Source organism: Penicillium malachiteum (assembly GCF_028827825.1).
Source record: "Penicillium malachiteum strain IBT 17515 chromosome Unknown utg000001l:1.0-8184562.0:1.0-8186909.0, whole genome shotgun sequence".
NCBI lineage: Eukaryota > Fungi > Ascomycota > Eurotiomycetes > Eurotiales > Aspergillaceae > Penicillium > Penicillium malachiteum.
Genome location: NW_026643094.1, coordinates 6,935,944 through 6,963,134, shown reverse-complemented (window position 1 = coordinate 6,963,134; position 27,191 = coordinate 6,935,944). Strand labels below are relative to the sequence as shown.

The window sequence follows — 27,191 nt, the reverse complement described above, 5'->3', positions numbered from 1 at the left end:
TACATACAACTCTAGCATTCCAATGGACCTCTAGGAATTGTTGTCCAAAATAGGGGGTATGCAATGGATGAAACTATTGATATATTGCTTTTTCCTATTAAACATATCATTTCGTTACAATCACTGAAGAAATATTAGTGAGTTCGGTGTGTTCTCATGCCGCATATACAAAGCGTCCGTTACTATTGCGAAATACAAGCTCGTTCATCCACAATGAGAACAATTGTCAGCTGCCAGCCATGCCGGAGAAGAAAACTGTGGTGCACCCGTGAAAAGCCTGCTTACAAAATTTGTGTTGAACATGGGAAGCAGGGGTGTGAATATGAGAATAGTGTAGTCATTTCTCCACCGAGGCCGACGGGGCCGACGGCGCGCTCGACAAAGTCTTACGGATGCAGATCATTTCTATAAACGCACTCCGGCAATTTTACTCGTGTCGCGTGTCGAGAAATGATTCAAGCACTAGGTTCAAAAATTCGTTTCACATTCCACTTGGCTTCTTGCACTAGATTTGTAACTGTACAAACTTATTCATTCTGACTGCATAAAAAGCATAGGGGCTGTACCCTAGCGACGGTCCTTGTAGTGGAAAATAATGATAAAGAATCTCAAATCACCAATTCTGGCATCAATTCCTTCCACTGTCGTAACCACACCGTCATAATCTCCTTATCAACTGGGCCAATTTCGCGCGAAGTTAGCGAGGCCTCTTGGGTATTTGCGACTTCCATGGCTGGCATTGTATAACTTTGCTGATTGACGAGCATTCGGAAGAAATCCAATAGTCCTGCAGCAGGAAGCTTACGGAGATCGGCATCTCCACTTGTAACCAAGAGCTCCAGGGTTTGAACCCATTCGTCGAGGGAAACGATATTAGCATCGCATGCTCCGGCCACTAGTCCGCTAAGTGATTTCCACTCTGTTATCCTCGGGTTTGTGATATGGTAGACTTTGAATTCGGGATCAGTTCGGTCACGGTGTTTCCGGACAATCTCCGTCATTATGCGAGCAGCAGAATCCTAGAGCTTGTCAGTGATTTATCAGATCTAAATTTTCAATTTTCATTGGGTGTTACATACGATCGGAAGCCAGTCCACTTGAAATGGCCCCAAGCTATCAGGCAGCTTTGTCATGGTTTGCGACGACCGCACCAGAGATGGAAGCCAATCACGGGTGTTCCACATGCCCGCGTCGGGGTTAGATGGCCCACCAAGCTGACCGACGCGATGGATTGCAATGCGCAACCCGCTACGACCAGATGCTATTTGGCAGAGACTTTCGCCAACAAACTTTGACTCTCCATACCCCTGCTGAAGTGGGCCTTGTATTCCCGACAGGGCCTCTGGAATAGTTGAGCCAGGAGCCATAGGCTGGCCCATGACGGCTGAGATAGAAGAGACAAAATGGAAATCTGCATTGTTAGAGGAGTGTTCAATCAGTTTCAATAGTCGTCGGACTCCAACGATCTGAGTCTCAAAGTTGGCAATTGGCTGGTTAAAGTTGACAAGCCAGGCATTGTGTATAACGATATCCACGCTATTCTCCAGAAAACTGTACTTTTCTGGTGTCAGACCCAAGTATTCGTCCCCTAGGCTGCTCAGCCAGAACTGCACCCGAGACGTCTCTGTTAACCAGGTAGAAGACAGATTCTTCTTCTCGAAGCTCGCGACTTGTCGCTCTGCTGCATCGGCAGATCGATTTAGACAATATATGTTTGTGATTGATGGATCCTGCAATAGCATGTTGAGGATGTAGCTACCCAGCTCGCCAGTTGAACCAGTCAAGACTACTGTCAATCCACCAGAACCAAGGAACTGTGCTTGCTGCCAGATTGATTTTATCAAATTATCCTCCCGTGTCCAGACATGTGCTGGATTTGAATCTCTTACAAGGGGGGACCCATGGATGCGCTTGTATAGAGCCTGGGCTAGTAGTGGGATACTTTCCAGATCGTAAATCATGGCACTGGTCCAATCGTCCCTTTCTGGACGCAAATGCAATTTATCTTCAGCATGTTGCAAGATTTGGCCAAGGCGGACGACCTGAAGCGAATCCATCCCCAGAGCGGCTAGATCGCTCTCTGGGCTGATGGTGTCCTGAGCGAGGACGTGCGCCACTTGATATTGAATCCATTGCTGAATCTCCGGGAGTTTAGTTCCTGGAGCCTCTTCGACATGCCTAGAAGTTTGCACCTCGATCTTCTTGGATGTGTAAAGCTCGCTTAAGATTATCTCGTATGTGTTGGCAATCTCGCGGCGCCGGAGTGTTCCTTTAGGTGACAACGCAAAAGGTTTATTTTGAGAGCTGAAAGCAATGTGACTTTCAAAGACTTTCCCGTGGGCTGGTAAAAGTCCATTTCCTTGTTCGACCAAAGGCCAGAGCGTCCGCTTCAGATCGTTAGGTGTCCAAGAAGAAGGCAATTCTTCCCAGACTGGCTCTACCAGCAACGCCGCTTGAAATCGATCCCGACCAAATATAGCGGCGTGTTTAACAAAAGAGTGAGACTCAATCACCTTCTCTGCCTCAATGGGGTTGAATTTCTCCCCATTACTCAAGACAATGATATCGTCTCCCCGGCCATCATACCGCCAGAGTCCAGGCTTAGAGGGATGAGGACGGAAGAGATCACCAGTTCGATATTCTTCCAGATGTGGATACGTGTGAAAGATACCATGAAAGCTTCGTAGCTTCGGCCTTGGCAAGACCAGCTCCCATAGACCTTCCCCCACATCTTCCATGCGTAGCTGGAATGCTGGGTTCCACTCGTGATAGCACCAGTCCGAGGGATCCCTGCAGAGCAGTCCAGGTGTATAAGAAGTTTCACTGCTTCCAATTATGGTTTGCAACTGAAGAATTGACGATAACTTCTTCCCTGTAGCCTGTGCCATAGGGGCCCCGCCATAATTGACGGCAGAAAGCTTCCTAAGTGCTTGAAGCCCTTCCTCGGATGCCGCAAGCTCCTCAAGGTTATATGGACTGAAGAGTCCCCAGGTGGGACTATAATCCATGTCCATGATCCGAGCAAATAATTTCGTGGTTAATGGACGATCGGGTGCAAGCAAGAAAGGCGTTTGAAAGAACAGGCTCTCGGAAATACAAACAATTCCCATGAAATGAAAAAGTGGATTGGAGAAAAAGCGTAGGTTTCCCTGTTGGAGTAGGCACATCTGACTGGATTGGCGTCCTGGAGGCACATGAAGGGACCTCATGTTATCTAGAGTAGCCAAGTATCCATGGGTTACTGTGATAGGCTTAGGATTTCCAGTAGTGCCAGAACTATGGATGATGAGAGCAGGAAGGTCCTCAACATTGGAAAATTGCAGACTGTAGGGGTACGGCAGAACTGATTCTGATGAGAAGACATCCCACATTGAGTCAATTTTCCATCGGTCAAGTGGGACATCAGCATAGTTGGACTCAAGGTCATCGAGTAGGTGTTTCAACTGTGCCTTTTCGCTTCCGTCTACGAGGATGCAACACCTAGTAGACTGTAGAAGATGTCGCTGGGCTTCTTGAGAGTTTCGAGTCGAAAGGAGCAGAGCCTAATATTTGAGCTCAGATGATGTACACACGACTGTTATTGAAGGATAGTCTCACGGCATGTCCCACTTTCATACACGCTAGCATGAATGCTCCATATCTCAAATCATTGGCACCAATGTAGGCCAGGACTTGTTGCTCTTTTTGCTCGCCCAGTTTCCGGTCGATCCACCAAGCCAATCGGTCAACAGCTTGAGAAAATTGGTAAACGGAGATACGACACCAATCATTCTCACTGACTTGAGAGGATGGATGAATGCAATATAATGAAGTAGGGGAATCTTTAGCTAAATCATCTAGCACCTGCATAAGAAGCCGGCCCTGATTGTCTGATGATTTCATATTGAAAGATATGTGGCTTTGTTGGAAGATAAAAGTGAAGAAGAAGAAATGAGTTTGAGATAAATAGGAAAGATCTACTTAGTTCTCCCTGCCGAAAAAACTAAACAAGGGATTAGGCGTTCACCTGGAAGAGTCATATAGCTTCAGAAGTGGATTAAAATGTGGATACATCACAATGTGGCGTGTACAAAATCGCTGATCATGTTAATATTCGCTCTCTATTGCATTAGCGTGACTATGGAAAAGGAAAGAACCAGATTTGGCGTACGGAGATAAGAGGTGGGCCCGCTGCATCATATGCTGTACACCCTTGTAGATGTTGTACTACCCTTTCTAGTATCGGAAATTGATCAGACCCCCTCCAACTCCTGGTAAGTAGGTCTCCCAAGTTCCATTTTAGGCATTAATCATCGCTCACGTCATCTAGTGATCTCATGCCGAAGCGAGCTTCCTATATGCCTGTATTATTACGCATTTAATGAGATACATCTGTCTGAATAACTCATTTTTGCCTAGATTCGAGACACTTAATGACTTCCATCGTGTGGGTTATTATTGCAAGGGTCAAGTCACAGGTTGTAAGATGAATTGCAAACAGTCAATATTCAATGGATTCTATCTCATATAGCTACTCAAAGTAATCTGTCTTCTGCGAGTTCCAGAACGTAGACTATAGTCATCTAATGTATGAGAGCGAACCAGAATACTTCGCTTAATAACTGGGTAGTTGACTCTGTGCGATAACCCACTCCATGGCAGACAACATCTGGCGTGCCTCTGGTCCTGATCGCGGGACATCATGTCCCGAGGTATGCTCAAACACTCGTTGCTTGCCAGTCTCAAAGAACTTCTGAACCAACATCCCAGATTCCCGTATCGCAGAAAGCTCGGTCTTTCCGCGCACGTGGAGCGCGGGAAGTGCAAGGCGGACTTCGCATACATCCGGATGTAACACGGATGGGATTTCCCGCAACGGCCGATCCAAGTAATAGCTGCGTGGCTTAAGGGTGATTGGTTCCACGGCGTCTATTATAGATATAAGGGATGCTGTAGCAGTGCGTGTTACTCCAGGAAGCCGAGCGATTTCTTCGTCTCGGCAGGATCGAATGTGCAACTCGTCTTGAGAAGTGAGAGACCCAAGTAAACGTTGGTTGTATTCCGGATTCGTAGCTAAAGGCACTGTTGTGGAGCACAGAATGACGAATTGAAAAGGAAGGTTATTGTTTGGATGCGCCATCTTCTGCTCGATCAAATAGGAGACGAGAATAGATGCACCTTGACTGAAGCCAAATGCACCATCAAAAGGGCCCTTTTCAGCAATTGTCTCCTCCAAGAGAGCATGTGCTGCATCTTCGCTCTCAGGACCAAAATTGCGAGAGTAGCAGAAGTACGGTTCGGGAAAATTAATTTCAATCCCTTGTAGACACCTCTAATATTAATCCTCTTGGCCGAGAACAGTTCAGAGCATGGTTCGATTACCTACCTGGAGCTGGTGGGCATATCTCTTCTCCACATAAGTAGTGAAATTCCCAGCTAGCGTCTGCCGCTTTTGCTAAAGCAGACATTTGGTATTTCATCACTTCAGAGCCTGTGCCATGGCCGTGAAGACAAAGAATGCGCATCGTGTTGGCAAAATGCGGAGACTGTGGTAAGGATTCAACAAGAAAGTATAGTGGTAAAAATAAAAGCTGGCTCGAAGTGAACTTTCAAATTTACATTAAGAGCAAATGACCTTTTTCAAAATGGATGACTATCAAGCTTGGGAAAGATTCTATGGACCATAATAATGCAAGGCACGTACTACCGGGATCTAGATCTTTGTAGTCGACAAACGGAAGTCTTGGCGTAACTCTAAGTCGTGTAACAGAGCCTTTGGGCGACCTGCATACGCTGTGAAACCAATAATCTGGTTATCAAGATACGTCAGAGCACCCACATATACCAGAACGTGCACGGCAGCGCACATCACTACTAAAAGTAGGTCTTGGCGTAACTCTAAGTCGTGTAAAAGAGCCTTTGGGCGACCTGCATACGCTGTGAAACCAATAATCTGGTTATCAAGATACGTCAGAGCACCCACATATACCAGAACGTGCACGGCAGCGCACATCACTACAAAAGTAGGTCTTGGCGTAACTCTAAGTCGTGTAAAAGAGCCTTTGGGCGACCTGCATACGCTGTGAAACCAATAATCTGGTTATCAAGATACGTCAGAGCACCCACATATACCAGAACGTGCACGGCAGCGCACATCACTACCAAACATGGCTTACATCTTTGATACGAACGATAAGAATCTTCACGCATTAAACTCCGTTTATGCACTGCCAGTTACACACTACGTGAGTTGACTTGTTCGTTTTGGGTTAGACCCAAATAGCTGCATGAAAAACGCAAGATTAGATTCAAGCTTAAGAAATAATGAGTGTGATGAGGACTCCGACAGGAATAAGCAGTGTAGTTGGAATCCAACCCCGAACGTTACTGTCCACTCAAAGGTGAAGGTGTCTAAAAAGTCCTTCCTTGGATCATTTAATAGAAAATGAGATAGGGGGCAATAGATACAATAAAACGTAAGATCTACTGAGTTTCATCCACAGGGTAGACGAGCTTGCAGGCTCGGACCTTCCCTTCGCGCAGAAGCTGCAGCCCTTCAAGCACACCCTCGAGACCACCAGGCTTGATCTGATAACGGTGCGGGTGGATTTGACGAGCTTGAAGCAGAAATTCGACTTCCTCTGCCCAACGCGTCGCAAACTCGAGATCGGCGGATTTTCCATCGATCTCGAATTTGCCCAGATGGTATTTCTCCCCAATCATCGCATAAGCCATCGACACTTGGGTGTCCACGTCTACACGTGGGCACCGTACATCGAGTAGCGCAGCATAACTTCCTCCTGCAGATGAGATGGCAGTGGCGCAGATTGCGGCAGATTGCGGAGTTGAGATAGTATCAAAAGCCAACTCTAGCGCGTCATCTGTCTCATCGCGAATTCGATCGCCCACTTGGGGATCATGATAGTCGAAGGCGATATCTGCGCCTAGGTCGTACATGTATGACTGGTTAACCTGCGAGCAGGTGGTCAAAACACGGAGACCTGACTGCTTAGCGAATTGAATAGCCAGGCATCCGGTGGCTGTGGCACCACCGTAGATCAAAATAGTCTCGGGTGGATCATCGACAGCGCATCCATCCGTCAATGCTTCACGTCTTGGACTGGGTAGCTGAAGGTATTGGTAGAGATTCTGGCCCACAGTTGTCAGACCCACGCCCAAGGTCGATGCAGCTTCAAAGCTCATGAAATCAGGGATGCGAAACTGGATATCGCCTTTGGCAAGAACATATCCGGCAAAGGCCCCGCTCTTGGGCTGCACCAGATTGCAGCCATGCACGAAACCTGCCACTCGGTCTCCCTTCTTCCAATCCTTGCTGACCATAGGGCCGATAGCTTCCACGACTCCGGCATAGTCACAACCAGCGATGGTATCAGCACAATCCTCCAGGTGTATGTGTTTCCAGTCGGTAGGATTCAAAGCAACTGGACAAATTTGATGAGCGAACTGAAAAAGCCAAATTTGTTGCCACGAAACCTACCAGCTTTGGTCTTCACCAATATGTAATCATCGGGAATTTTAGGAAGAGTGACGGAGCGTAATACCGCATGGCCACGGGATTCAACAAAGATAGCACGTATGCTGGACATTGTAATTGCGTTCCAGATACGGTACAAGTCTATGATTGGGATCTTGGGTTTGTAGAACGCAGTATCTCGCAGCTCTCCTAAATCAACAGACTGAAGAGGTATGAGGTCTTAAAATACCAAATTATCTAACTTGATGGGCAAACACCGATGTCCAATTCCCGCGCAGGGTCGATCGATCGATAGTGGATAGGAGGTCTCTGTCATCATTGTCTGCTGCGGGGGAGTGAGCAATGTGGCGTATGATGCTGATCCCTTCTTGTTGGGGTTCTCGTCGCAGAGGAGGTGTGGATCAGATGGAAGCGAAATCCAGATTCAGTCCCTGATTTCGTATCGCTCTCTTTCTTTCGTTCGCGATGTAGAATCGCGACGTTAGAGATGATGTGACTCATACCAGATAAGGTAGGGCTTTCATGCACTTGGTCGAATCAGGCTTTCTGCACATTTCCCTCGGGAAATCGTTCTGTTACCTGACTGTAGACATCTTTCTGGATTTGGGAACAAATTACAGGCCTTTGATCAAGTTCGTACAGCACCAGAAATGATATATAAGAATGTAGACGAGGGGGTCTCAGACGCCGGAAAGCAGCAGCTATTTTATTTCACTACGAACATAAAGGTTTACCAATAGTTTTCTTTTAGAGCAAATATGTCCAAGGAACAGCAAGAGGAAATTGTAGGCCCTGAGCCAATCGCGGTTATTGGTATGGGCTGTCGCTTCTCAGGGGAAGCCTCGTCTCTGGAAGGCTTCTGGAACATGATACGGGAAGGTCGAACAGGCCATTGCAAGGTGCCACCGAATCGATATGAAGCATCCGGGTGGCACCACCCTAGTCACGATCGGAAGGGATCTGTAAGTTACGACCCCGACCGTCAATTTATCCATGGATTGTGGATTGAAACTGAACAGTATAAAATCAGATCAACCATGATAGTGGATTTTTCTTGGAAGAAGATCCTTCCCGCTTTGATGCCCCATTCTTTTCCATCACTGCGAAAGAAGCAGCTGGCATGGACCCAGTACAGCGGCTACTGCTCGAAGTGGCATATGAAGCATTTGAGAATGGTATGTTTAAATCAGGATCTCCTCATGAGGGAAAGAATATCTAAGACTAACATCGTACAGGTGGTGTACCCATGGAAAGTCTTCCTGGTAGCCGAACTGCAGTATTTTCTGGGTGTATGACAAATGACTATGAACTCTTGTCAACCTGTGATATGCATGATATGCCACACAACTCAGCAACTGGCAACGGAAGGACTATGCTAGCAAACCGATTGTCCTGGTTTTATGACCTGCGGGGCCCCAGTGTTATGCTCGATACAGCCTGTTCCTCTAGTCTGACGGCTTTGCATCTAGCCACACAGGCTTTGCGGGCAAATGAGTGTGATACGGTACGTCCCCTCCACGGTATGGCCCGGCGCATTTGGAAACGTACGACTAATAAGGCCGCTGGCAAACAAATAGGCTCTTATAACGGGTGCTAGTCTCATCCTTCATCCAAATTTCACACAGCGACTGTCCTATATGCACATGTTAAGTGCGGATGGTATTAGCCATTCTTTTGATAAGAAAGCAAATGGCTATGGACGGGGTGAGGGCTTTGGTGCATTGCTGTTAAAACCCCTCAGTAAAGCCCTGAAGGACAAAGATGCCATCCGCGCCGTCATCCGCGCCACTGGTGTAAACCAAGATGGACGTACTCCTGGTATCACCATGCCAAGCCGTACCTCACAGGCTGATTTGATCCGGACTGTTTATGGGCCAGGCCTTCCGACTATGCGAGATACCGCGTACTTTGAAGCCCATGGGACTGGTACTGAGATTGGTGTGAGTACATACCAGAACAAAATCATCCTTCATAACGCTGTCTGCTAGTCAGGAACGATACTAACTTGCATTGACCCCAGGACCCAACTGAACTGTCGGCCATTGGGGAGACTTTCGGCGCGGCCCGGTCTGCTGATGATCCACCCCTCTATGTTGGGTCCGTGAAAAGCAATATGGGACACACGGAAGGTGCAGCTGGTGTAGCGAGTCTGATCAAGGTTGTACTTTGTCTGGAAAAGGGTGTTCTTGTTCCCAATGCCGGATTTTCTGAAGTGAACCCAAAGATTCTTCTCGACGATTGGAAGCTTCGACTAAGTAATGAGTATATACCCTGGCCCTCTCACCTTCCCCAGAGGGCCAGCATCAACTCATTTGGTTTTGGTGGCTCTAATGCCCATGCACTCATTGAGAGTGCCTCCGAGTATTTGGGGTCCGTTGAGGAGCCTCTTTCGGAATCAGCAGGAAAGGTCCCACAGGTTGTTGTGTTTTCCACATATGACAAGGCCGGTATTAATCGGATGGCCACCAAATGGACGTCATTTCTTCAAACACGGCTTGATGCTGGCCAAGATGAATCTTTGCAGAGTATTGCCCATACTATGGGTATCCGCCGCTCCAAACTGCCCTTCCGCAGCTTTGCAGTGGCTGATTCTCAGTCACAGCTTTGTGAGGTGTTGAGGAAGGGATTACCGGAATTCCCCCCGAGCGAGTCGGAGCACGAATTCCAACCTGGTATTTGTCTTTACTGGTCAAGGAGCACAATGGGCGGGCATGGGCCAAAGTCTCTTGAAACTTCAAGTCTTTGCAGAGAGCATGGCACGTAGTCAGGAAATTCTGTCCAATATTGGATGCACCTGGGATCTGATCGAAGAAATCAAGGCAGACGCCGCCTCCTCAAGGATGAGTCAGCCAGACCGGAGTCAGTCAATCTGTTGTGCGTTACAAATCGCCCTGGTCGATCTCTTGGCCAGCTGGCAGGTGCACCCCCGAGCGGTCATAGGCCACTCCAGTGGTGAGATAGGTAAGGAATCTCTCTGCTCATTGTCCCCAAACCTTGGAAAGTCACGTGCTAATTTGTTAACAAATGAAATAGGAGCGGCATATGCAGCCGGATTCCTCACTCACCAGGATGCCATCCGCGTTGCATATTTCCGGGGCGTGCTGTCTCTACGAATTGCCCAGAATGGAAGACGAGGCGGCATGCTTGCTGCCGGAATCTCACCTACGGATGCTGAGAAGTATCTTGCCGACGTTCCATCTGGATCCGTTGTTATAGCATGCGTCAACAGTCCAGCAAGCATCACACTGTCAGGTGATGTCGATCAGATTGATCTGCTGGAGAAGAAAATTCAAGACGATAAATGCTTTGCACGCAAACTGCGGGTCGAGACGGCCTATCATTCTCCACACATGTACGACCTCGCTGATGATTACGAAGCAGCTCTAAAGGATATTGAACCCAAAGAGGGTCGCCAAGGTACAGTTGCTATGTTCTCATCTGTCACCAAAGAGCCAGTACACGCGAAAGACCTGGGTGCTGCCTACTGGGTACGCAACATGGTCAGTACAGTGGAATTTGCGTCTGCTGTGTCGCAGTTGGCTACAATGACCGAGTCTCGCAAAGGACGTCGCCGCGCAGCAGCTGTCAAATGGAGTGGCTTCCTCGAGCTTGGCCCACACGAAGCACTTAAGGGGCCGTTCACTCAGACTCTGCAGTCTATTGATGGGACTCTGATCACACTTCCATATCAAGCCTTGGTAAAGCGGAACACAAACGCCCTTCAGACTGGTCTCCAGGTGGCGGGCCTCCTCTGGAGCATCGGCACAGCCATCGACATAGCGTCTGTTAATTTGAGCGTCAATGCCACAGACCCAAAGATAGTGCATAACCTGCCATCATACCCCTGGAATCACCAATCCTCATTTTGGCATGAGCCTTTGGTTTCGACTCGACTCCGTCAGCGCAAAGAACCCCGTCATGATCTATTGGGTATTCCGTGGGATTATCAAAATGATCTCGAGCCACAGTGGCGCAACTTCCTGCGGGTTTCTGAGATGCCTTGGCTAGCAGATCACGTGGTCGCCGGCTCCATCATCCTTCCAGCTGCCGGCATGGTTTCAATGGTTGCCGAGGCTGCACGTCAGCTTGCGGAGACCTCTAGGTCCCTTCAAGCAATTGAGTTCAACGATCTTGGATTCTTACAAGGTGTTGTCGTTCCGGATGATGATCGCGGCCTTGAAACAGTCCTGCACGTGGCACCGCATCCTACTGTTCCCGGTTGGTTTGCATTTGGGATTTTCTCCCTGCCCAAAGATGCGGCCTGGATCAAGCATGCGACCGGTGCGTTTAATCTACACTATGACGATAGTGGTAAGCCGATAGGTCCTCAAGACTGGAGTCGGATTATCGAGGAGGGTAGAGATAGACAAGCTGCTGCTCCCTGCACAAAAGCCGACGACGTCTACGAGTGGCTCTCCAACACGGGAGGTGTTACACTAGGCCCAACATTCAGGTCTATCTCTAACATATCCTTCTGCGAGAGTGGGTGTCAACTGTGGATTGACGGAATTGTACCAGACACGCAGCGAACGGCGCCCTATGAACGGGAATCCGCATACTTTATGCATCCCACCTCTCTCGATGCCCTGTTACAAGCAGCAGTTCTCTCTTGCTCGGATGGGCTTAGCAACCAGAATGCCAATATTCCGATCGGCGTTGATAGGCTCTACCTTCCAACTAGCTTGGATCTCCGATCAGGCGATCGGTTCACCATCCACACGACCACCAGATCCCAAGAAGGAGGTTCATCCCGATCCGACTCCATAGCCTCCGATCCTTCATGGGGCCATCCCAGTGTAGTTTTGCAAGGTATCCAGCTTGGTCGCGTGCCGATGGCCAAAAAGGCCGCTGCAGGCACGGGTGAGACTAGTATGAGCCGCTATTCATCTATTTCTTGGGCAGCGCATCCGATCTTATCTGGCGGCGCGGGAGCAAGCCAAACCCAACCTGGCCAACTTTCAGACTGGGTTCAGGGTGTCTGCCACGTATACGGTGATGCTCGAGCGCTTCTCATAACTCCCTCAAGTGAGAGCAGCGAGGTGATGAAAAGTTTGCATTCATTTCTGCCAGGTGTTGGGCAGCGCCCGTCCTTGCAGGAGCTCATGGTCATTATTGTGGTACCCGATGCGCCGACGGAGTCTCAAATTATCGAGCTTCGAGAGTTCCTGCCCGGTGCACAGGTGCAGCATATCGAAACAATGCAAGACCTCACTCCAGCTGCGCTTGATGACAAGCAGTTTGACGTCGTCTTTGTAGACCACCCGAGTATTTGGAACTCCTCAGATATGGAAGCCAGTCTTTCGTCAATCTCCTTGGTCGCGCAACCAGACGGATGCATGGCACTCCGCACCTCTTCCATCGATAAGGATGCTTCGAAAAACATCAAAAACACACTTGGCTGGAGATTTACGGGTGAGACTCAAGACGGTGACTTCGTCCTGGCATCTCGTGATATGGGCCCTGTATCTCTTGATTCGACCATATTCTTGCTCACAACAGACTCGACGCCTTTGCAAGAGAATCTCAAGTCCAGCTTGGAGCAAACATTTGCCACGTTGGATGTTGAAATACGACATGTTGAATTGCAAGAGATTGGCAATCTCGCCGGCAAGATGGTCATATCCTTGCTAGAGTTCGAGCGACCCTGGGTGTCCTCCTGGACTGCCAGCTCCATGTCACAATTTCAGGCCCTGCTAAATGCCACTTATATCCTATGGGTCTCGCCATGTTCAACTCCGATGATGGATGCCAGTGCTGCCGGATTTGGTGCAACCACTGGTCTGCTGCGCACTTTGCGAAACGAGAAACGCGGTACACTTTTGCCCCAGCTACAGTTCAACCAAATCGATGCAGTCAGGGATAATTTCTTGGCTAAAGGGATACTTCAAGTAATGGAAATGACACTAGCACCTCTTACTCGGTCGAGTCACGACCTCGAGTACCGGTTGCAGGACGGCCGAATCATGGTGCCAAGAGTGGTTGCTGCTGATCAGGTGGATAGGGCTATTAATACCTTGTTACATGGCCCGCGCCCAGCTATGAGTTGCCTGGTTGATGATACTCGACCTTTGCAATTCAAGATGGATCCTCAAGACACCAAGCACGCTTATTGGGCGGAAGATTCAGCTCTGGCCGCTGCCCTCCCCGAAGATCACGTGGAGGTTCAATTGAAAATACAGACGATTAGCCCGGCCGGAAGCTCTGTGAATTCTAGTCCTGAGGCACTACTGCGTGCCGTCGAAGCTGTCGGTACCATCAGGGAGCTTGGAAGTATGGTCAAAGGGAATCTTCTGGTGGGAGATACTGTTGTACTATTGTCCCTTAGTGCTGAGTCAGGGCTCAGCTTGTCAAACCGCCTGCGAGTCCCTGCTTCAGCGGTTATGAGGCTGCCAGTGGGAATCACTCCTGAGCAAGCAGTGTCAGTACCTTTAGCATACACGCTGGCCTATATCAGTCTGTTTGACACAACTCGCCTCGGTCCTAACGATTCGATTCTCGTTGTCGGATCCATTAGCCAGACATTGCGGGCCATCTTGAACTGTGCGCTAATGATCCCGGGGGTCCAAATTTTTGTAGCAACAACAAGTACTGCAGAGCGCGACGAACTTGCCTCCCAGTATCACATTCCACCCAATCACATCATGAGCATCCACGGTGGTCTTGATACCAAAGTTATGCGTATGACCAATGACAAGGGTATTACTGCCGTTGTTTCGTGTGTCAGTGGCGGACCTGCTCGTCTTGCTGCTAGCACTTTGGCCTACGGGGGCCACTTTCTTGACATCAGTGGCCAAATGAAAGCAGCACCTTTGCCTAACTCTTTCATTGAGAAGTCTTGTACATTCTCCGTTCTCAACTTGAACGTCATATTGCAAAAGCAGCCTGAGAAAGCTTACGACTATTTCCGTCAAGCTTCGACGGCCCTCTGCTCGCACCGCTACCTTCAAGCTGGGGCTGTCTTTTCTGTTGCTGATTGGAGTGATGCAAAAGACCACGCTCTAAAGACGGGATCGCGAGTGGCAATCAACCTCGATGGACCTGGTGAGGTACTGATTGAGCCTTTGCAAGCGGCTCCTGTTCCTCTACCCCGAGAGCATACTTTCATTTTAGCCGGAGGTCTCGGCACTCTGGGCTTGGCACTGGCTACCACACTTGTTGAAAATGGAGCCGGTCATCTTGTATTCCTTTCTCGCTCCGGAACCGTTCAAGATGCATTAAAACCCGCCATTAATGAGCTCAGCAGCAAAGGTTGCTGTGTTGATATCGTGCCCTGTGACATTTCTATAGAGGGGGATATTCAGCAACTGCTTTCAGAAGCCCGCGAGCACCAGTGGCACATCAAGGGTGTTTTACAGTGCGCAACAGTGCTTCAGGTAAGCAAAATTATTTCTCCTAAAGGCCCACGGGCAAGCTGACGTTTTGAAGGACTCAATGTTCGAGAAGATGTCTTTCGAGGAATGGAAAAATTCTACTCAGCCCAAGATTTTGGGAACATTCAATTTGCACCACCTCCTGCTGAACGAAGGACTAGACTTCTTCGTCACACTTTCATCTGTTGCTAGTGTGATTGGCAATATGGGTCAATCAAACTACTCCGCCGGCAACTCATACATGGATGATCTGATGAGCTGGCGACAAGCCCATGGGCTCCCTGGAAATAGTATCAACATCGGTCTTGTTCCCGACGCCAGCGGAGTTGGCGATGTTTCCGAGTCACCCGAGGAACGTCGTCGGCGATATAGCCATTTGGAAGGGACAGAAATTCTCACAGACGAATTGCAAGCACTTCTTCAGCTAATTTTGCAGCGGCAGGTGTCTATTCCTGCGCAAGTCCTTGCGGGGATGACTGACACTCTGCCTCGTGATGGAGGTGCGTCGTGGCTTTACGACCGCAAGTTCGATCATCGGGTTCGCCTGCTCCCCTCCGAGACAGACGAAGGCGTTTTGCGGACCAGTGGCTTGCTCAAGAGGTCGGCATCTATTGATGAGGCCACCCAGATCGTTATTCAAGGAATGCAGGAGTATCTCGCCAATGCGATGACTGCTTCAGCTGACTCCATTGACACAGAATTGGCTCTCCCAGCATTAGGCGGTAAGCACTGATCTTTTTCCATTTCAAGTTCCCTTAGTGGTAATAACATCGCTGATCTTTTTAGTGGACTCTCTCAAAGCAACAGAAGTACAAAATTGGGTATCACGGGAGATGGGGGCTGAGTTGTCATCGTTCGAGTTCTTAGGATCGCAGTCAGTCAGGGCTTTGTCGGAAAAGATTGCCCAGCAAAGCTCGTTTGTTACTGTTCCATAAATACGGTATAGAACGTGAGGGACTATGGTCTACGGTCTCGCTACGGGTTGGAAAAAGTAAAATAAATATTTGGATAGCAGTCGTATATCTATATGCCATATTCCTTCTGCCACTCCTTCCTGCGTTGAGGACTGTTACGTAATGGAGCACCGCGCACTAGTTAACTAACGTACTTCACTACCGAGTGACGCACACTACCGAGTGGCGCACCCCCAAACACCATAGTAAATGCAATATTTACTTCCCTAATATCTCAACAATAACATTCCTCACATGTTCCAGCATTAGCCGATAAACATGGATAAAGATTTTGAAAAGCATATGTGAATTTCGTATAAATCGAACATTTATTTTATCACGATACCGAAAATTACATCGCTAAACCAGTAAGATATATATATCCAAGCCATCAAGTCATGAAAATTCTCGAAACTCCCTAAAATATCTAGATATCATATTGGAAGAACTCAGCTACAAGGGAAAGCTCCCACAGATTGCTGTTGTTGAGATAATGAGTTGTAATTTATCGCATTTACTATGGTGTTTGGGGGTGCGCCACTCGGTAGTGTGCGTCACTCGGTAGTGAAGTACGTTAACTAACGTATTTCACAAGCGGGTCGCGCACAAGCGGATCGCGCACCCCGAAACACCATAGTAAATGCGATATTTACTACCATGATATCTCAACAACTGTATTTATAATCAGTTCCAGTACTTACCGATAAACATCGATAAGAATTCTGAGACTTTTATACCAATTTCAAAAAATCAAATACTTATATTATCATATTAATAAAAATTACACCATTGAACTGGAAAATATACATATATTGCGGTCATGAGTTCATTAAAATTCTCGAAACTCCCTAAAGTGTCTAAATATCATATAAAAAGAACTACACTGAAAGGAAAAGTTCCTATAGACCACTGTCGTTGAGATACTAAGTTGTAATTTATCGCATTTACTATGGTGTTTAGGGGTGCGCGATCCGCTTGTATGCGCGACCTGCTTGTGAAATACGATAGTTATTAAACTATACCCAATATCACGGTATTAGATAAAGCGCAGCATTAAATTTCGCACTGAGAAAATTACCCATTACATTCTCCGGTACCTACTGTAATGACTATCTCCCTTCCGCTACTTGTCGGAATAATGGATCATGTAATCAAGTTTATTAGTCAGCATACCACATGTTAAACTGCTGTGGTGAAGACTAGAGAATACCAGACAAGTGCACATACGTGACCCATACCATTGGTACATGCTTTTCGACCCTGATTACGTGTTCAGAGATGACCAATCGGTCACGTGTCGATAAACGTCATACTTATTGCTTATGAGCTAAATACATTAATGAATAGATATGCCCGTCCTTGATACTGTAAGTTTCGCTTAAGAGCAGTTCTCATCTCATTTCAGAATGCAGGCAGAGCCAGGACGCAGAGAGTCGCGTCCCGAAGTAAGAACAACCCCCCCCCCCTCTCTACCTTAAGGCGAAGCCACTAACGACATTTATAAGCCATTGTCTGAAAGTGAAAAACGTCACTTCAGCAAATATGGGAAAATCCCGCACGAAGGATCAATTGGCTCTGGGGTAATTATCCATAGGGTATTTTGATTCGGTGTTTATGCGCTGACTGTTGAAAGGGTCGGGCCACCCTTTCCTACCGCGATTATGCTCATTCAGCCACTGCAAACGACGCTATCCAGCCTCGGGGATCACATTGGCATCCTGACAGAACCTCTCGATCCGGTACTCCTGTCTTTAATGCTGTTGATTTCCACAATGTGGCTGTCGGGGATCCGTACAGAAAACTTTCCACCACCGAAAAACGTCTTTCACAACCAACAAAGTCTAAAGTACAACAAGATGCCGCAATCAAGGAGCAGCGTGTCAAATCTGTCTCCGAGGAAGACAACTCTGCCCTATTTCCCTTTGATTAATTCTTTCTCATGAAATTCATTGAAAATTATATGATCCCGAAAATATGTATGGCCACAGGGCATTCCCGGCATGAAGGGTCTGTCCAATGCCGGAAACCGTATGTACGGTAATCTAGGTGATCTACCAGAAATAAGAAATATATCAAGGAAATATAGTGGAGACTTTCTCTGACCCAATTCAGCTTAGCGCAGCCCGAGTGGGGTGCTGGGAAAGAAAGCCTGTGTGTCCGAGGGGTAATCTGTTTTCGAATTCTACTGTAACGCGAAGAATACCTCCGCGGTAACGGTCTGGGATCAGCTGTTGATATAATTTCACGAGAGGGTACCGTAGAGTCGAAAACTACTGTATCTGAATAGGAGGTCGAGGTAGAACGACTCACCGAGATTCGACCGACGCGCGACATGAAAATGACGGGACGGGCCGAGACACGAACCCCTGAACCGCCCGACCGCAACGAACACGAAAATTCACCTCCGCGATTACTGAGACCGAGACGTTCCACCAGACCGCCTAACAATTATGCCCAGGAGCAAGAACTCGACATCGAACAAAGCAACGCGCGTTCTCAGCGGGAGAAGAAGACTCAGGGCAAGCGGGTGGCCCAACGTGAACCGGTAGCCTCGGAATCATCAACAGAGAGCGAGGACCCGAACGCGTCAGAGCTGTTAAAGGAACTTGTCAAACTCAGGAAAGAGATCAGACTGCGAGATGAATCACACAAGGTAGAGCTTCAAGAGGTCAAAGAAGAGTTTGCCGCCCTCAAAGAACAGTTTAATGCCGCCCTTGCAGAAGTTCGACACGAGTTACAGACCCTGGCAGATAGACCCGCGATCCCGCAACCCTACCTCGAGCCATGCTCTCAGAATAACCACGATGAGATCCTGCGCGAGATTCAGTCCTTACGCGAGGTGATCAGCGCCCCCGCTTCGTTGAGCTCCCCCTCTTATGCAGATGTCGCGCGCACTCCTCCGACCAGTTACCCAAGCAACATACGGACCTTGTCAACGCTGAACACGAGACCGACCACCTACACCGAAACTTTATACTGTACGATAGACACCTCGAAGATGGCCGAAAGTGAAAATGAGAAGATATCCGCAGGCTCAATCAGGGCCGCAATTGAGAAAGAGATCCGAACGATGGATGATCACACCTACTGGCGCTGTCGCGCGGTCACCGTGAGTCCAAGAGACCCCAATCGGATCAGGATTGCGTGTTGCGATGAAGCCGAGCACTAGCTGGTTAAGAAAGTGGCAGAAAAAAAGACCGGGAGAGGAGTCCGGGTGCTACGGGATGAGCTCTACCCGGTCAAGGTTAATAGTGTCAAGAGGGCTACGGTTTTGGATGAGAACCATGACGTCCTGGTAGGAGCAGCTGAAGCCATGAGTGAGGGAAATAATACGACTGTTACTAAGATTAAGTGGCTTAGTAGTAGGGAGGCCGCGAAGCCGTATGGGTTAATGGTTGTTTACCTCACCAGAGGCACTGACGCGCGGAGGCTCTTGGCCGACGGATACTTCTATGTTAGAGGGGAATCCGGGATAACCAGAGCCTTTAAACATCGACCACGTCCGGTGCAATGTTATAACTGCCAGGAGATTGGTCATAAAGTATTCCAATGCAAGAAGACCCAGAAGTATGCAAAATATGCCATAGAGGGTCATCAACATAGTTGCTGCGATCAAGAGGTTCTAAAGTGTATTCTATACGGTAGGCCACATGAATCGTTTAGTAAGAATTACTTAAAACTCTACCTACCACGTTATGAATAAAACACTTCGAATAATCTAATTGAATATAAGAAAGTAAGGTGTAGTATATGAAAGCTTAATGAATGACGAATAAACCAAGGACATAGTGGTGCTAGCGATTCAGGAACCCTAGGTAAGGAGAATTTAGGGACAACTCTTGACCACCCCGATGGGGCACCATAAATGGATAAAGATGGTTCCCCTCTATCTAGAGGGAAGGGAGATGGGCGATCTGGAGTATGCTTTGGGTTAATAAAGATATAAAAACAGAGTAGGTCCTGGTGGAGTCCCCAGATCTTATAGTAGTGGTAATTAGGCTCCCCGAGCGACTAATCTTTATGGTGTTAGTCTACGTAGAAGGAGGGAATATGTTAGCTTTAGACGATATATATAGTTAATTATACAATACGATCGCTAAGGTACGACAGGATATAGGTGCAGTTATGGAGATTTTGATTATGGGGGACTTTAACCGATATGACTAACTTTAGGGTAGAGATAAGGTATCGCTAGGAAGATAAGGGGAAGTGGATCCGATCATTAACCTTATAAATGAGTTTATGCTCTGTAACCTACTTAAATAAGGTACTAAGATATAGCATAGGGGAGGATAGAGTAGGGACTACAAGTCTACTATCGACCTTATTCTAGCTTTAGAAAACCTAATAGACTATATAACTAGGTGTGTAATACTTAAAACTGACCACAGCTTAGATTACTATGCTATTAAAACCATCTTCGATACCCTATGGTCAGGCCTAAAGCCCTAAGAACAACTCTTACTAAAAAATATACTATAGAAGGAGATTAATACTAGGATTTAGAATATTCTAGCTATCTTTCTGTTAGAGGGTATAGTATAGTAGAAAACCAATCGACTTATATTGGTAGTGTTAGAAGTAGTGTATGCTCTAACGCTAAGGGTAAAACCATTACTGTACATAAAGCGATGGTGGATAGCTAACCTTACTTAACTCTATCATATATATATATACTAGAGAAACCACGCTTACGCTAAGTGGTAGGTAGGGCGAAAAGTACCTTAGCTGGAAAATATAGCCTAGGATACAGCGAAGTAGTACTATGATACTATCTATAAATAAAAGAAGAAGTACTAGAATAAGTTTCTTGTAGATAACAATAATATCTAGAAAGCTACTTTCAGCGTGGGGAAGACAGGACCAAAGGTGATGACGTCACGCAGAGGATGTCAGCTGAACAGGGGCACCAAGCTACAGGGAACCCTTCGGAGGAAAGGGTAAAGATAAGACCAAAAGATCAGACAACACGGATCAGATGGAATGACATACGACCAAGCTGGATCCGAACTTAGGATGGAATGGAAGGAAAGAATCAAACAAAGATACAACTGATCCAAAAACGATTGAATTCGATGCTAAACTAGCTAAGGGGTAAGATCAGGGTTTATAGAACTTTAGACTAAACAAACATGAGACCAAAGGTCTCAGGATATGGGACGAAAGGGCTACGGAATCCGAAATAATCGAGTCCTTTCATCTCATCTTGCAACCATTGATCCTAACAACGGGGCTCGGGTTGCGGATCTTCTCGGACGAGAGAAGATCATCTTTGATCTGATAGATCAGATCAAAACCATATCATTCATTTCGCAACGGAAATGTTTGATCGCGGGATGAATTAGTCAGCATAACCTTTGGATCAAAAAGGGCCACTTTTCATCCCAGGAATCCAGGCACACAATCTGCCTGAATTGCTGACACACCCTCCCATCTTTCACACCGTGATAGATGTCAGAGAACTAGGCGGAACCTCCATGTTCAACCTTTGGACGAAATCTCTGTGTTTCTGTGGGAGGAATTGTTTCGTCAGACCATCAGCTAGCATTTCAGATGAAGGGATCCAATTGATCCGAAGTGCTTTGGTCTGAACTTCTTGTCGTAACCAGTGCCGATGAATGTCAACATGACGCAATTTTGTTGTGTAAACAGACTTTGATCTGATCATCAAGTCAACTGTAGGCTTGTTGTCGCAAAAGATTTCCATCTGAACCATCGGATCAAAGGTGATTGATCGGAAGAAACGTTTGATCCAAAGAAGTTGTTTCCCTGCTGCAGCTAGGGCTAAAAGCTCAGCTTCGGTAGTTGATGTTGAGACCGTTCGTTGCTTCCGGGCCGACCAATCAAACGGGCCACCGTACAGGGTGAAAAGATATCCTGATGTGCTCTTTCGGTCCGAATTATCGGCAAAGCTGGCATCAGAGAAAACCTTGAAAAGTTGGGATGGATCGGTTCGTCCGTCGTAGCAAATTGCAAGATCTTTGGTCGCAACAAGATATGAGATCAAATGGTCAACAGCGGTCATGTGACGTTCGGTTGGTTTCGTCAGAACACGGGCAAGGGCTTGGTTAGACCAAGAAATATCTGGTCTCGTCCAAACACCCGGAAAAAGGGTTGATCCATTCTTCCCCTGATATTGTCTAATATATGAGATATCAGACCGAACAACATCAGATGGAAGAATATCAAGTTTGAAGTTTGTCGGAAGCGGAGCCGACGCGGGTCGTTTTGGTTGCGGGATATCATATCGGGCAGCCATTCGTTCGATGTAAGATGTTTGATCGATCCAAAGTCGTCTGGTAGGTCGATCACGTGTCACACGAATTCCGATGAATTGGGTGAGTTCTCCACAGTCTTTCATCTCAAAAGCCTCTTTAAGCTTTCGTCTCATCTTTTCTGCATGTGGAGCAGCAGACTTGGGATAAATGCCAAGAAAGTCGTCAACAAACACAAGAATAACCATCTTTTCATCCGAATATAGTGCAGGATCCTCTGGAGATGGGATGAAGCCAAGTGCGGAAAGCATCTTCTTGACATCATCTTCCCACTTCTTCCCTGCAATTCTCAGACCATAGACAGCTCTTTTCAGACGTAAACAGTAACCTTTTCGTCCGAACATCGGTGGGTATTGGACAAAAACCTTTTCGTCCAATTTGCTGTTTAGGAATGCATTGACAGCATCCATCTGAAAAGTTTCCAGGTCAAACGCAGCAGTGATTGCCATCAAACATCGGAAAGAACGGGATGTAAGGGTTGATGTGCTTGAGTCTTGATCATCCAATCGTTGCATGTCGCCTCGGACGCATAATCGGGCTTTAAATCGGATAATAAAGCCTTTTTCATCCAATTTATAGTCAAAGACCCATCGCAAAGGTATCATCTGATGTCGTGCACAGCGTTTTGGTCCATCAGATTCAGCACATTCATCTGAACATTGGGCTGTAATCATCTCAATTTTGACTGGTTCCCAGGCTTCCATCTGATTCATTTTGGCAAATTCAACTTTCATCGCATCTTCGAAGTCACGTTTATGAGGGTGACTTGCGACCAAATGCCAAAATTCAGGCGGCGGGGGGGACACTTGTCACGTGGACTTTCTTTGGCTGGCTTTTCATCGCAACATTGTAGGCATGTAAAAAGTTTGCTATTCGAGCACGCTTTTCATCCGGTGTATCATCAGGGCTTTCATCCAAAGATCTCTTCAAAGCACCAGGGTCAATCATCTCAATATCATAGTCTCGGTCATGATAAGGTGGTTCGTACAATGGATATTCATCTTGATTTATCCCATTGTTATTGATCTGAACCTCGATTCGTCCCATAGGTCTAAGATCAGATGAATTGTTATCTGCCTGATGTAAGTTCGGGTAAGAAGGATCCTTAGGGTCAGGTGATCCTTCTTTATCAGATTGCGGGGGAGTATCCGGTTGATCTCCAATAATCTGATCTTCTTCTTTTTCGTCGCAAGTCTCTTCTTCGGATGAACTGTTTTCATCCAATACTTGCTCATTTTCGTCCAGATCTCCCATAACGTCATGGTTCTCTGGAAATGTGTCAAACACATTTTCATCTGATGTTTCGCTTTGGTCCAATTGATCCCGGAATGTTGTGTATTCGGAGATATCCAGGTAATCGACCACTTTCATCGAATCATCATACAAGGGCGCACCCTTTTCATCCCATCTTTCATGATGTTTGTAGAAAGAGGTTTCGTCGAATTCCACATCACGGGCTTTAATCACTTTTCCTCGAGGTAACCAGATCAACCAAATATTGGATGAAACATATCCAACCAAATAGCCAATTTGAGCTCGTACTTTCATCTTATCCAGGCGCGGAATATTGATGATCCGTACATAGCACTTGCACCCAAACACTCGGATATTGGATAAATCCGGTAATTCAGTCATATGACCAGGCTTTTGGTCCAATCGGTCCCACAAAGTTTGATGAGGGGTCTTCCATCCCAAAGTGCGGCGCGGGGTTCTGTTCATCACATATACTGCGCAGGCGGCAGCATAGGGCCAAAGAGATATTGGTAACCCAGAACATTGGATGAAACGGCGTGATAATTGGACGATAAGGCCTCCATAGCGTTCTGCATATGGGTTCTGTTCGGGCTGATCTATTGGGGTAGATTCAACCACCCTCCCATCACGTGACATGTGTTTGATGAAATTAGGTAACGTCGTATCATTGTCGATGTGGATTCGTCTGATTTTCGTCCCATATTGCAACTCAATGTGTGCAATCATCTCATGTAAAGTGTCAGGTGATGCAACCTTTCGTCTGATTGCCTTCGCAAATTGGTATTTCGTCACAGGGCAAACACAGTGTGACAAATATTTCATCCCATCAATTCCTTGTTTGACAAACACTAAGTCCCAGTGTATAGCTTCGAATGGATAGCCATGGCGTTCGATCGGAACACGTGACAACTGTCGGTAAGAATCAGATAACTTACATGTTTCACATGTTTCATCTGATGTCAAGTTCTGATCGATCCGGACTCCAGTGGTTGATCCGATAAGCTTGTCAAGGGTCTCTTGTCCGATGTGGCCAAGTCTTTGGTGCCAAACATCACGTGACGTAGGTTTTTCAGGTCGAGAATAGGATGAAAGTGCATGGATCGTTGCACCCTCCGATTTTTGATGTGAAATTTTAAGACCAATGGGGTCTTTCTTGCCTTCCATCGGATGAAAGGGCTTTTCAGAGGATATAGGGCATGTCAGCTGTTTGACAGCAACTCGTGTGCTGGCAGAAAGGTCAGACGGTAGACCATCAGCTGTTCCATCCCATCTTATCAGGTAGACACCGGATCTTCGGTTCAAACGGCAAACAGGCGTTCCATCCGATGTCTCAAGGGTTCGCTTTCGTCCATTCAGGAACAATTTCGAACGTTCTGCAATCGATGCAGATATCAGGTTCAGATGAAAACCAGGGGAATAACCCACTTTCAGAAGGGTTAGTGGCTTTCCATCCAAAGATTCAGTAGGTCGGACCAAAACAGTTCCGATCCCAACTATCGGTGTCGTCGTATCTCCAACGCAAACATCAGCTGCATAAGGCTGAATGTCGGAGAAAAGATCAATATTATTGCAGATATGCAATGTTGATCCAGTATCGTACGCCCAGACCTCATTTGGTCTAATCACATGATTCGTGGCGTTCGAAATCGGCAGACTCGCTGCAAGGGTTTTCATCTCATCAAGTGGTGACTTTTTAGATGAAAGAGTCATCCCAACCATATGTCCCTTTTCGTCCGATGTTTCAGCTGATCCAACAGGGTCAGCTGACTTTTGGTCCGAAGAAATTCGTTCTTTGGCTCTTTTCATCGCAGCTCTCAGGGTCGAGCTCTTCTCCATCGCTGTGTCAAACTTAGTCTTAGTTTCATCTGATAGCTTCCATCCATCTGGTCTCTTGGCAGGATTTAGGACAGGACAATTAACAAATGAATGTTTGCCTTCTCCACATGGGCAGGAACCAGAAAACCTCTGTTTGGTCCCTTTTTTCTTCTCCTTTTCGTCCGATGTCTGGGATGAGTCATCTTCGCCCTTGAATGTAGCATTAGACAAGAACTTGTTCAGACGAATAGTCGAAGATGAGATATGATCTCGGTAGATCCTCAATAATCGGAGAAAAGAGATTTGATCGGATGAATCAGGGAGATTCATCAGAGAAAACTTCCAATGTGTAGCAAAAGAATCAGATAAAACAGTAATAGTTCGGAGAAAATCAAGACAAACTTTCTTTTCAGTTCCCATTTCAACAATTTGTAGGGTTTTCGCCTCAACATAGGTCGATTCCCATTGGTCCAACCATTTCATGATGTTTGATCTTGGGATGGTACGAAGACCAATCCATCTATCAGCCATCCGCTGACTTCGGAGGATAGAGTCGGGATTAAAACGCTCATATAGTGATCTCATAATCACATGACTGTTTGACTCTGATCCAAAGAGCTTCCGGATATCAGATGAAACGGTGTTCAGAATTGTGATGAAAATATTATCGAGGGCAAGTTTGGTCTCTTTCCAATCATCGATAGTACGTTTGCTTCGACCTTCCAGGCCAAAGAAGGTTCGGGCTTGCTCGGGATTCGCCGCAAGGTATGCATCTTCAGACAGAAAGGATTTCGTCTGATCACTGGCGCTTTTCGTCCCAAGTTTTTGGTCTGAAGGTTTGTCGTAGTTCGGGTAAACATCTCGTACGGAAAGAAGTTGTGGCTTTGGTCCCAATTGAGGGGGATAAGCAACTTCCGGATCAATATATTTCCAGACATCAGACAAATTGGCAATTGCCTGAATGTTTGATAACCACGTGATCCATTGGTCTGATGTAGTGAGAATGGTCTGAACTCGAAGCTGTACGGTCGCAGGTTTGGAAGACATTATGAAAAGACAAGATTAAGGAACAACAAATAAGGGGTAACAAGATGGTGTAAAACAGGATAAAACAAGATGATCTTTCAGATCAAACGGGGGATATCAGACGGAAAAAAAAAACGTTTCGTCTTAATTCTAGCTTGGTAGCGTAACCGGGCTCATAACTTTCAGCGTGGGGAAGACAGGACCAAAGGTGATGACGTCACGCAGAGGATGTCAGCTGAACAGGGGCACCAAGCTACAGGGAACCCTTCGGAGGAAAGGGTAAAGATAAGACCAAAAGATCAGACAACACGGATCAGATGGAATGACATACGACCAAGCTGGATCCGAACTTAGGATGGAATGGAAGGAAAGAATCAAACAAAGATACAACTGATCCAAAAACGATTGAATTCGATGCTAAACTAGCTAAGGGGTAAGATCAGGTTTTATAGAACTTTAGACTAAACAAACATGAGACCAAAGGTCTCAGGATATGGGACGAAAGGGCTACGGAATCCGAAATAATCGAGTCCTTTCATCTCATCTTGCAACCATTGATCCTAACAACGGGGCTCGGGTTGCGGATCTTCTCGGACGAGAGAAGATCATCTTTGATCTGATAGATCAGATCAAAACCATATCATTCATTTCGCAACGGAAATGTTTGATCGCGGGATGAATTAGTCAGCATAACCTTTGGATCAAAAAGGGCCACTTTTCATCCCAGGAATCCAGGCACACAATCTGCCTGAATTGCTGACAGCTACTAAGTACCTAAAGTTAGGAGACGATATGGTATTCAAGAAGATTCTGTAGCTACTAAGAGTAAATGGAACTACTACTTATAATCATAAGGAGTAAGCGGAGGAGTTACTATCTAAGTTCTTCCCCCCCTTACTAGATAATATCGATGAGGAAGGAGCTAGACTATAAAGAGTACCTATAGAAATGCTAGCTATTATGATGGAGATAGAGTAGTAACTGGCGGTGGCTAAGTTATAGAAGGTACCTAGTAAAGATGGCC

At 46.7% G+C, this 27,191-nt stretch overlaps 10 protein-coding genes across 10 annotated transcripts; 4 read left to right on the top strand and 6 right to left on the bottom strand.

Annotated features, from left to right (window-relative positions):
* Positions 1 to 608: 608 nt before the first annotated feature.
* N7483_002575 (NRPS-like enzyme) lies at positions 609 to 3,882 on the bottom strand (the record flags this gene model as incomplete). The annotated part of the gene is made up of 3 exons (XM_057086012.1): positions 609 to 1,019; positions 1,080 to 3,542; positions 3,598 to 3,882. The coding sequence occupies 3 exons, from the start codon at positions 3,880 to 3,882 to the stop codon at positions 609 to 611; spliced, it is 3,159 nt and encodes a 1,052-aa protein (XP_056952161.1).
* Positions 3,883 to 4,594: 712 nt separating this feature from the next.
* N7483_002574 (uncharacterized protein) lies at positions 4,595 to 5,504 on the bottom strand (the record flags this gene model as incomplete). Its single annotated transcript, XM_057086011.1, has 2 exons — positions 4,595 to 5,298; positions 5,366 to 5,504. 2 exons carry the CDS (start codon positions 5,502 to 5,504, stop codon positions 4,595 to 4,597), a joined length of 843 nt encoding a protein of 280 aa, XP_056952160.1.
* Positions 5,505 to 5,692: 188 nt separating this feature from the next.
* Positions 5,693 to 5,992, bottom strand: N7483_002573 (uncharacterized protein; the record flags this gene model as incomplete). Its single annotated transcript, XM_057086010.1, has 1 exon — positions 5,693 to 5,992. One exon carries the CDS (start codon positions 5,990 to 5,992, stop codon positions 5,693 to 5,695), a length of 300 nt encoding a protein of 99 aa, XP_056952159.1.
* A 470-nt stretch (positions 5,993 to 6,462) lies between these two features.
* On the bottom strand, positions 6,463 to 7,586 carry N7483_002572 (zinc-binding alcohol dehydrogenase family protein; the record flags this gene model as incomplete). Its single annotated transcript, XM_057086009.1, has 2 exons — positions 6,463 to 7,421; positions 7,478 to 7,586. 2 exons carry the CDS (start codon positions 7,584 to 7,586, stop codon positions 6,463 to 6,465), a joined length of 1,068 nt encoding a protein of 355 aa, XP_056952158.1.
* A 646-nt stretch (positions 7,587 to 8,232) lies between these two features.
* N7483_002571 (type I polyketide synthase) lies at positions 8,233 to 15,779 on the top strand (the record flags this gene model as incomplete). Its single annotated transcript, XM_057086008.1, has 9 exons — positions 8,233 to 8,436; positions 8,505 to 8,649; positions 8,710 to 8,978; positions 9,052 to 9,414; positions 9,495 to 10,146; positions 10,214 to 10,435; positions 10,508 to 14,847; positions 14,900 to 15,566; positions 15,631 to 15,779. 9 exons carry the CDS (start codon positions 8,233 to 8,235, stop codon positions 15,777 to 15,779), a joined length of 7,011 nt encoding a protein of 2,336 aa, XP_056952157.1.
* A 1,424-nt stretch (positions 15,780 to 17,203) lies between these two features.
* Positions 17,204 to 17,727, top strand: N7483_002570 (uncharacterized protein; the record flags this gene model as incomplete). Its single annotated transcript, XM_057086007.1, has 3 exons — positions 17,204 to 17,242; positions 17,303 to 17,377; positions 17,431 to 17,727. 3 exons carry the CDS (start codon positions 17,204 to 17,206, stop codon positions 17,725 to 17,727), a joined length of 411 nt encoding a protein of 136 aa, XP_056952156.1.
* An 86-nt stretch (positions 17,728 to 17,813) lies between these two features.
* Positions 17,814 to 19,500, top strand: N7483_002569 (zinc finger CCHC domain-containing protein; the record flags this gene model as incomplete). Its single annotated transcript, XM_057086006.1, has 3 exons — positions 17,814 to 17,825; positions 18,085 to 18,906; positions 18,967 to 19,500. The coding sequence occupies 3 exons, from the start codon at positions 17,814 to 17,816 to the stop codon at positions 19,498 to 19,500; spliced, it is 1,368 nt and encodes a 455-aa protein (XP_056952155.1).
* Positions 19,501 to 19,956: 456 nt separating this feature from the next.
* N7483_002568 (uncharacterized protein) lies at positions 19,957 to 20,504 on the top strand (the record flags this gene model as incomplete). Its single annotated transcript, XM_057086005.1, has 4 exons — positions 19,957 to 19,982; positions 20,162 to 20,230; positions 20,314 to 20,431; positions 20,478 to 20,504. The coding sequence occupies 4 exons, from the start codon at positions 19,957 to 19,959 to the stop codon at positions 20,502 to 20,504; spliced, it is 240 nt and encodes a 79-aa protein (XP_056952154.1).
* A 730-nt stretch (positions 20,505 to 21,234) lies between these two features.
* On the bottom strand, positions 21,235 to 22,785 carry N7483_002567 (Ty1/Copia family ribonuclease HI; the record flags this gene model as incomplete). Its single annotated transcript, XM_057086004.1, has 1 exon — positions 21,235 to 22,785. The coding sequence occupies one exon, from the start codon at positions 22,783 to 22,785 to the stop codon at positions 21,235 to 21,237; it is 1,551 nt and encodes a 516-aa protein (XP_056952153.1).
* A 73-nt stretch (positions 22,786 to 22,858) lies between these two features.
* N7483_002566 (uncharacterized protein) lies at positions 22,859 to 26,188 on the bottom strand (the record flags this gene model as incomplete). The annotated part of the gene is made up of 1 exon (XM_057086003.1): positions 22,859 to 26,188. One exon carries the CDS (start codon positions 26,186 to 26,188, stop codon positions 22,859 to 22,861), a length of 3,330 nt encoding a protein of 1,109 aa, XP_056952152.1.
* Positions 26,189 to 27,191: the final 1,003 nt, after the last annotated feature.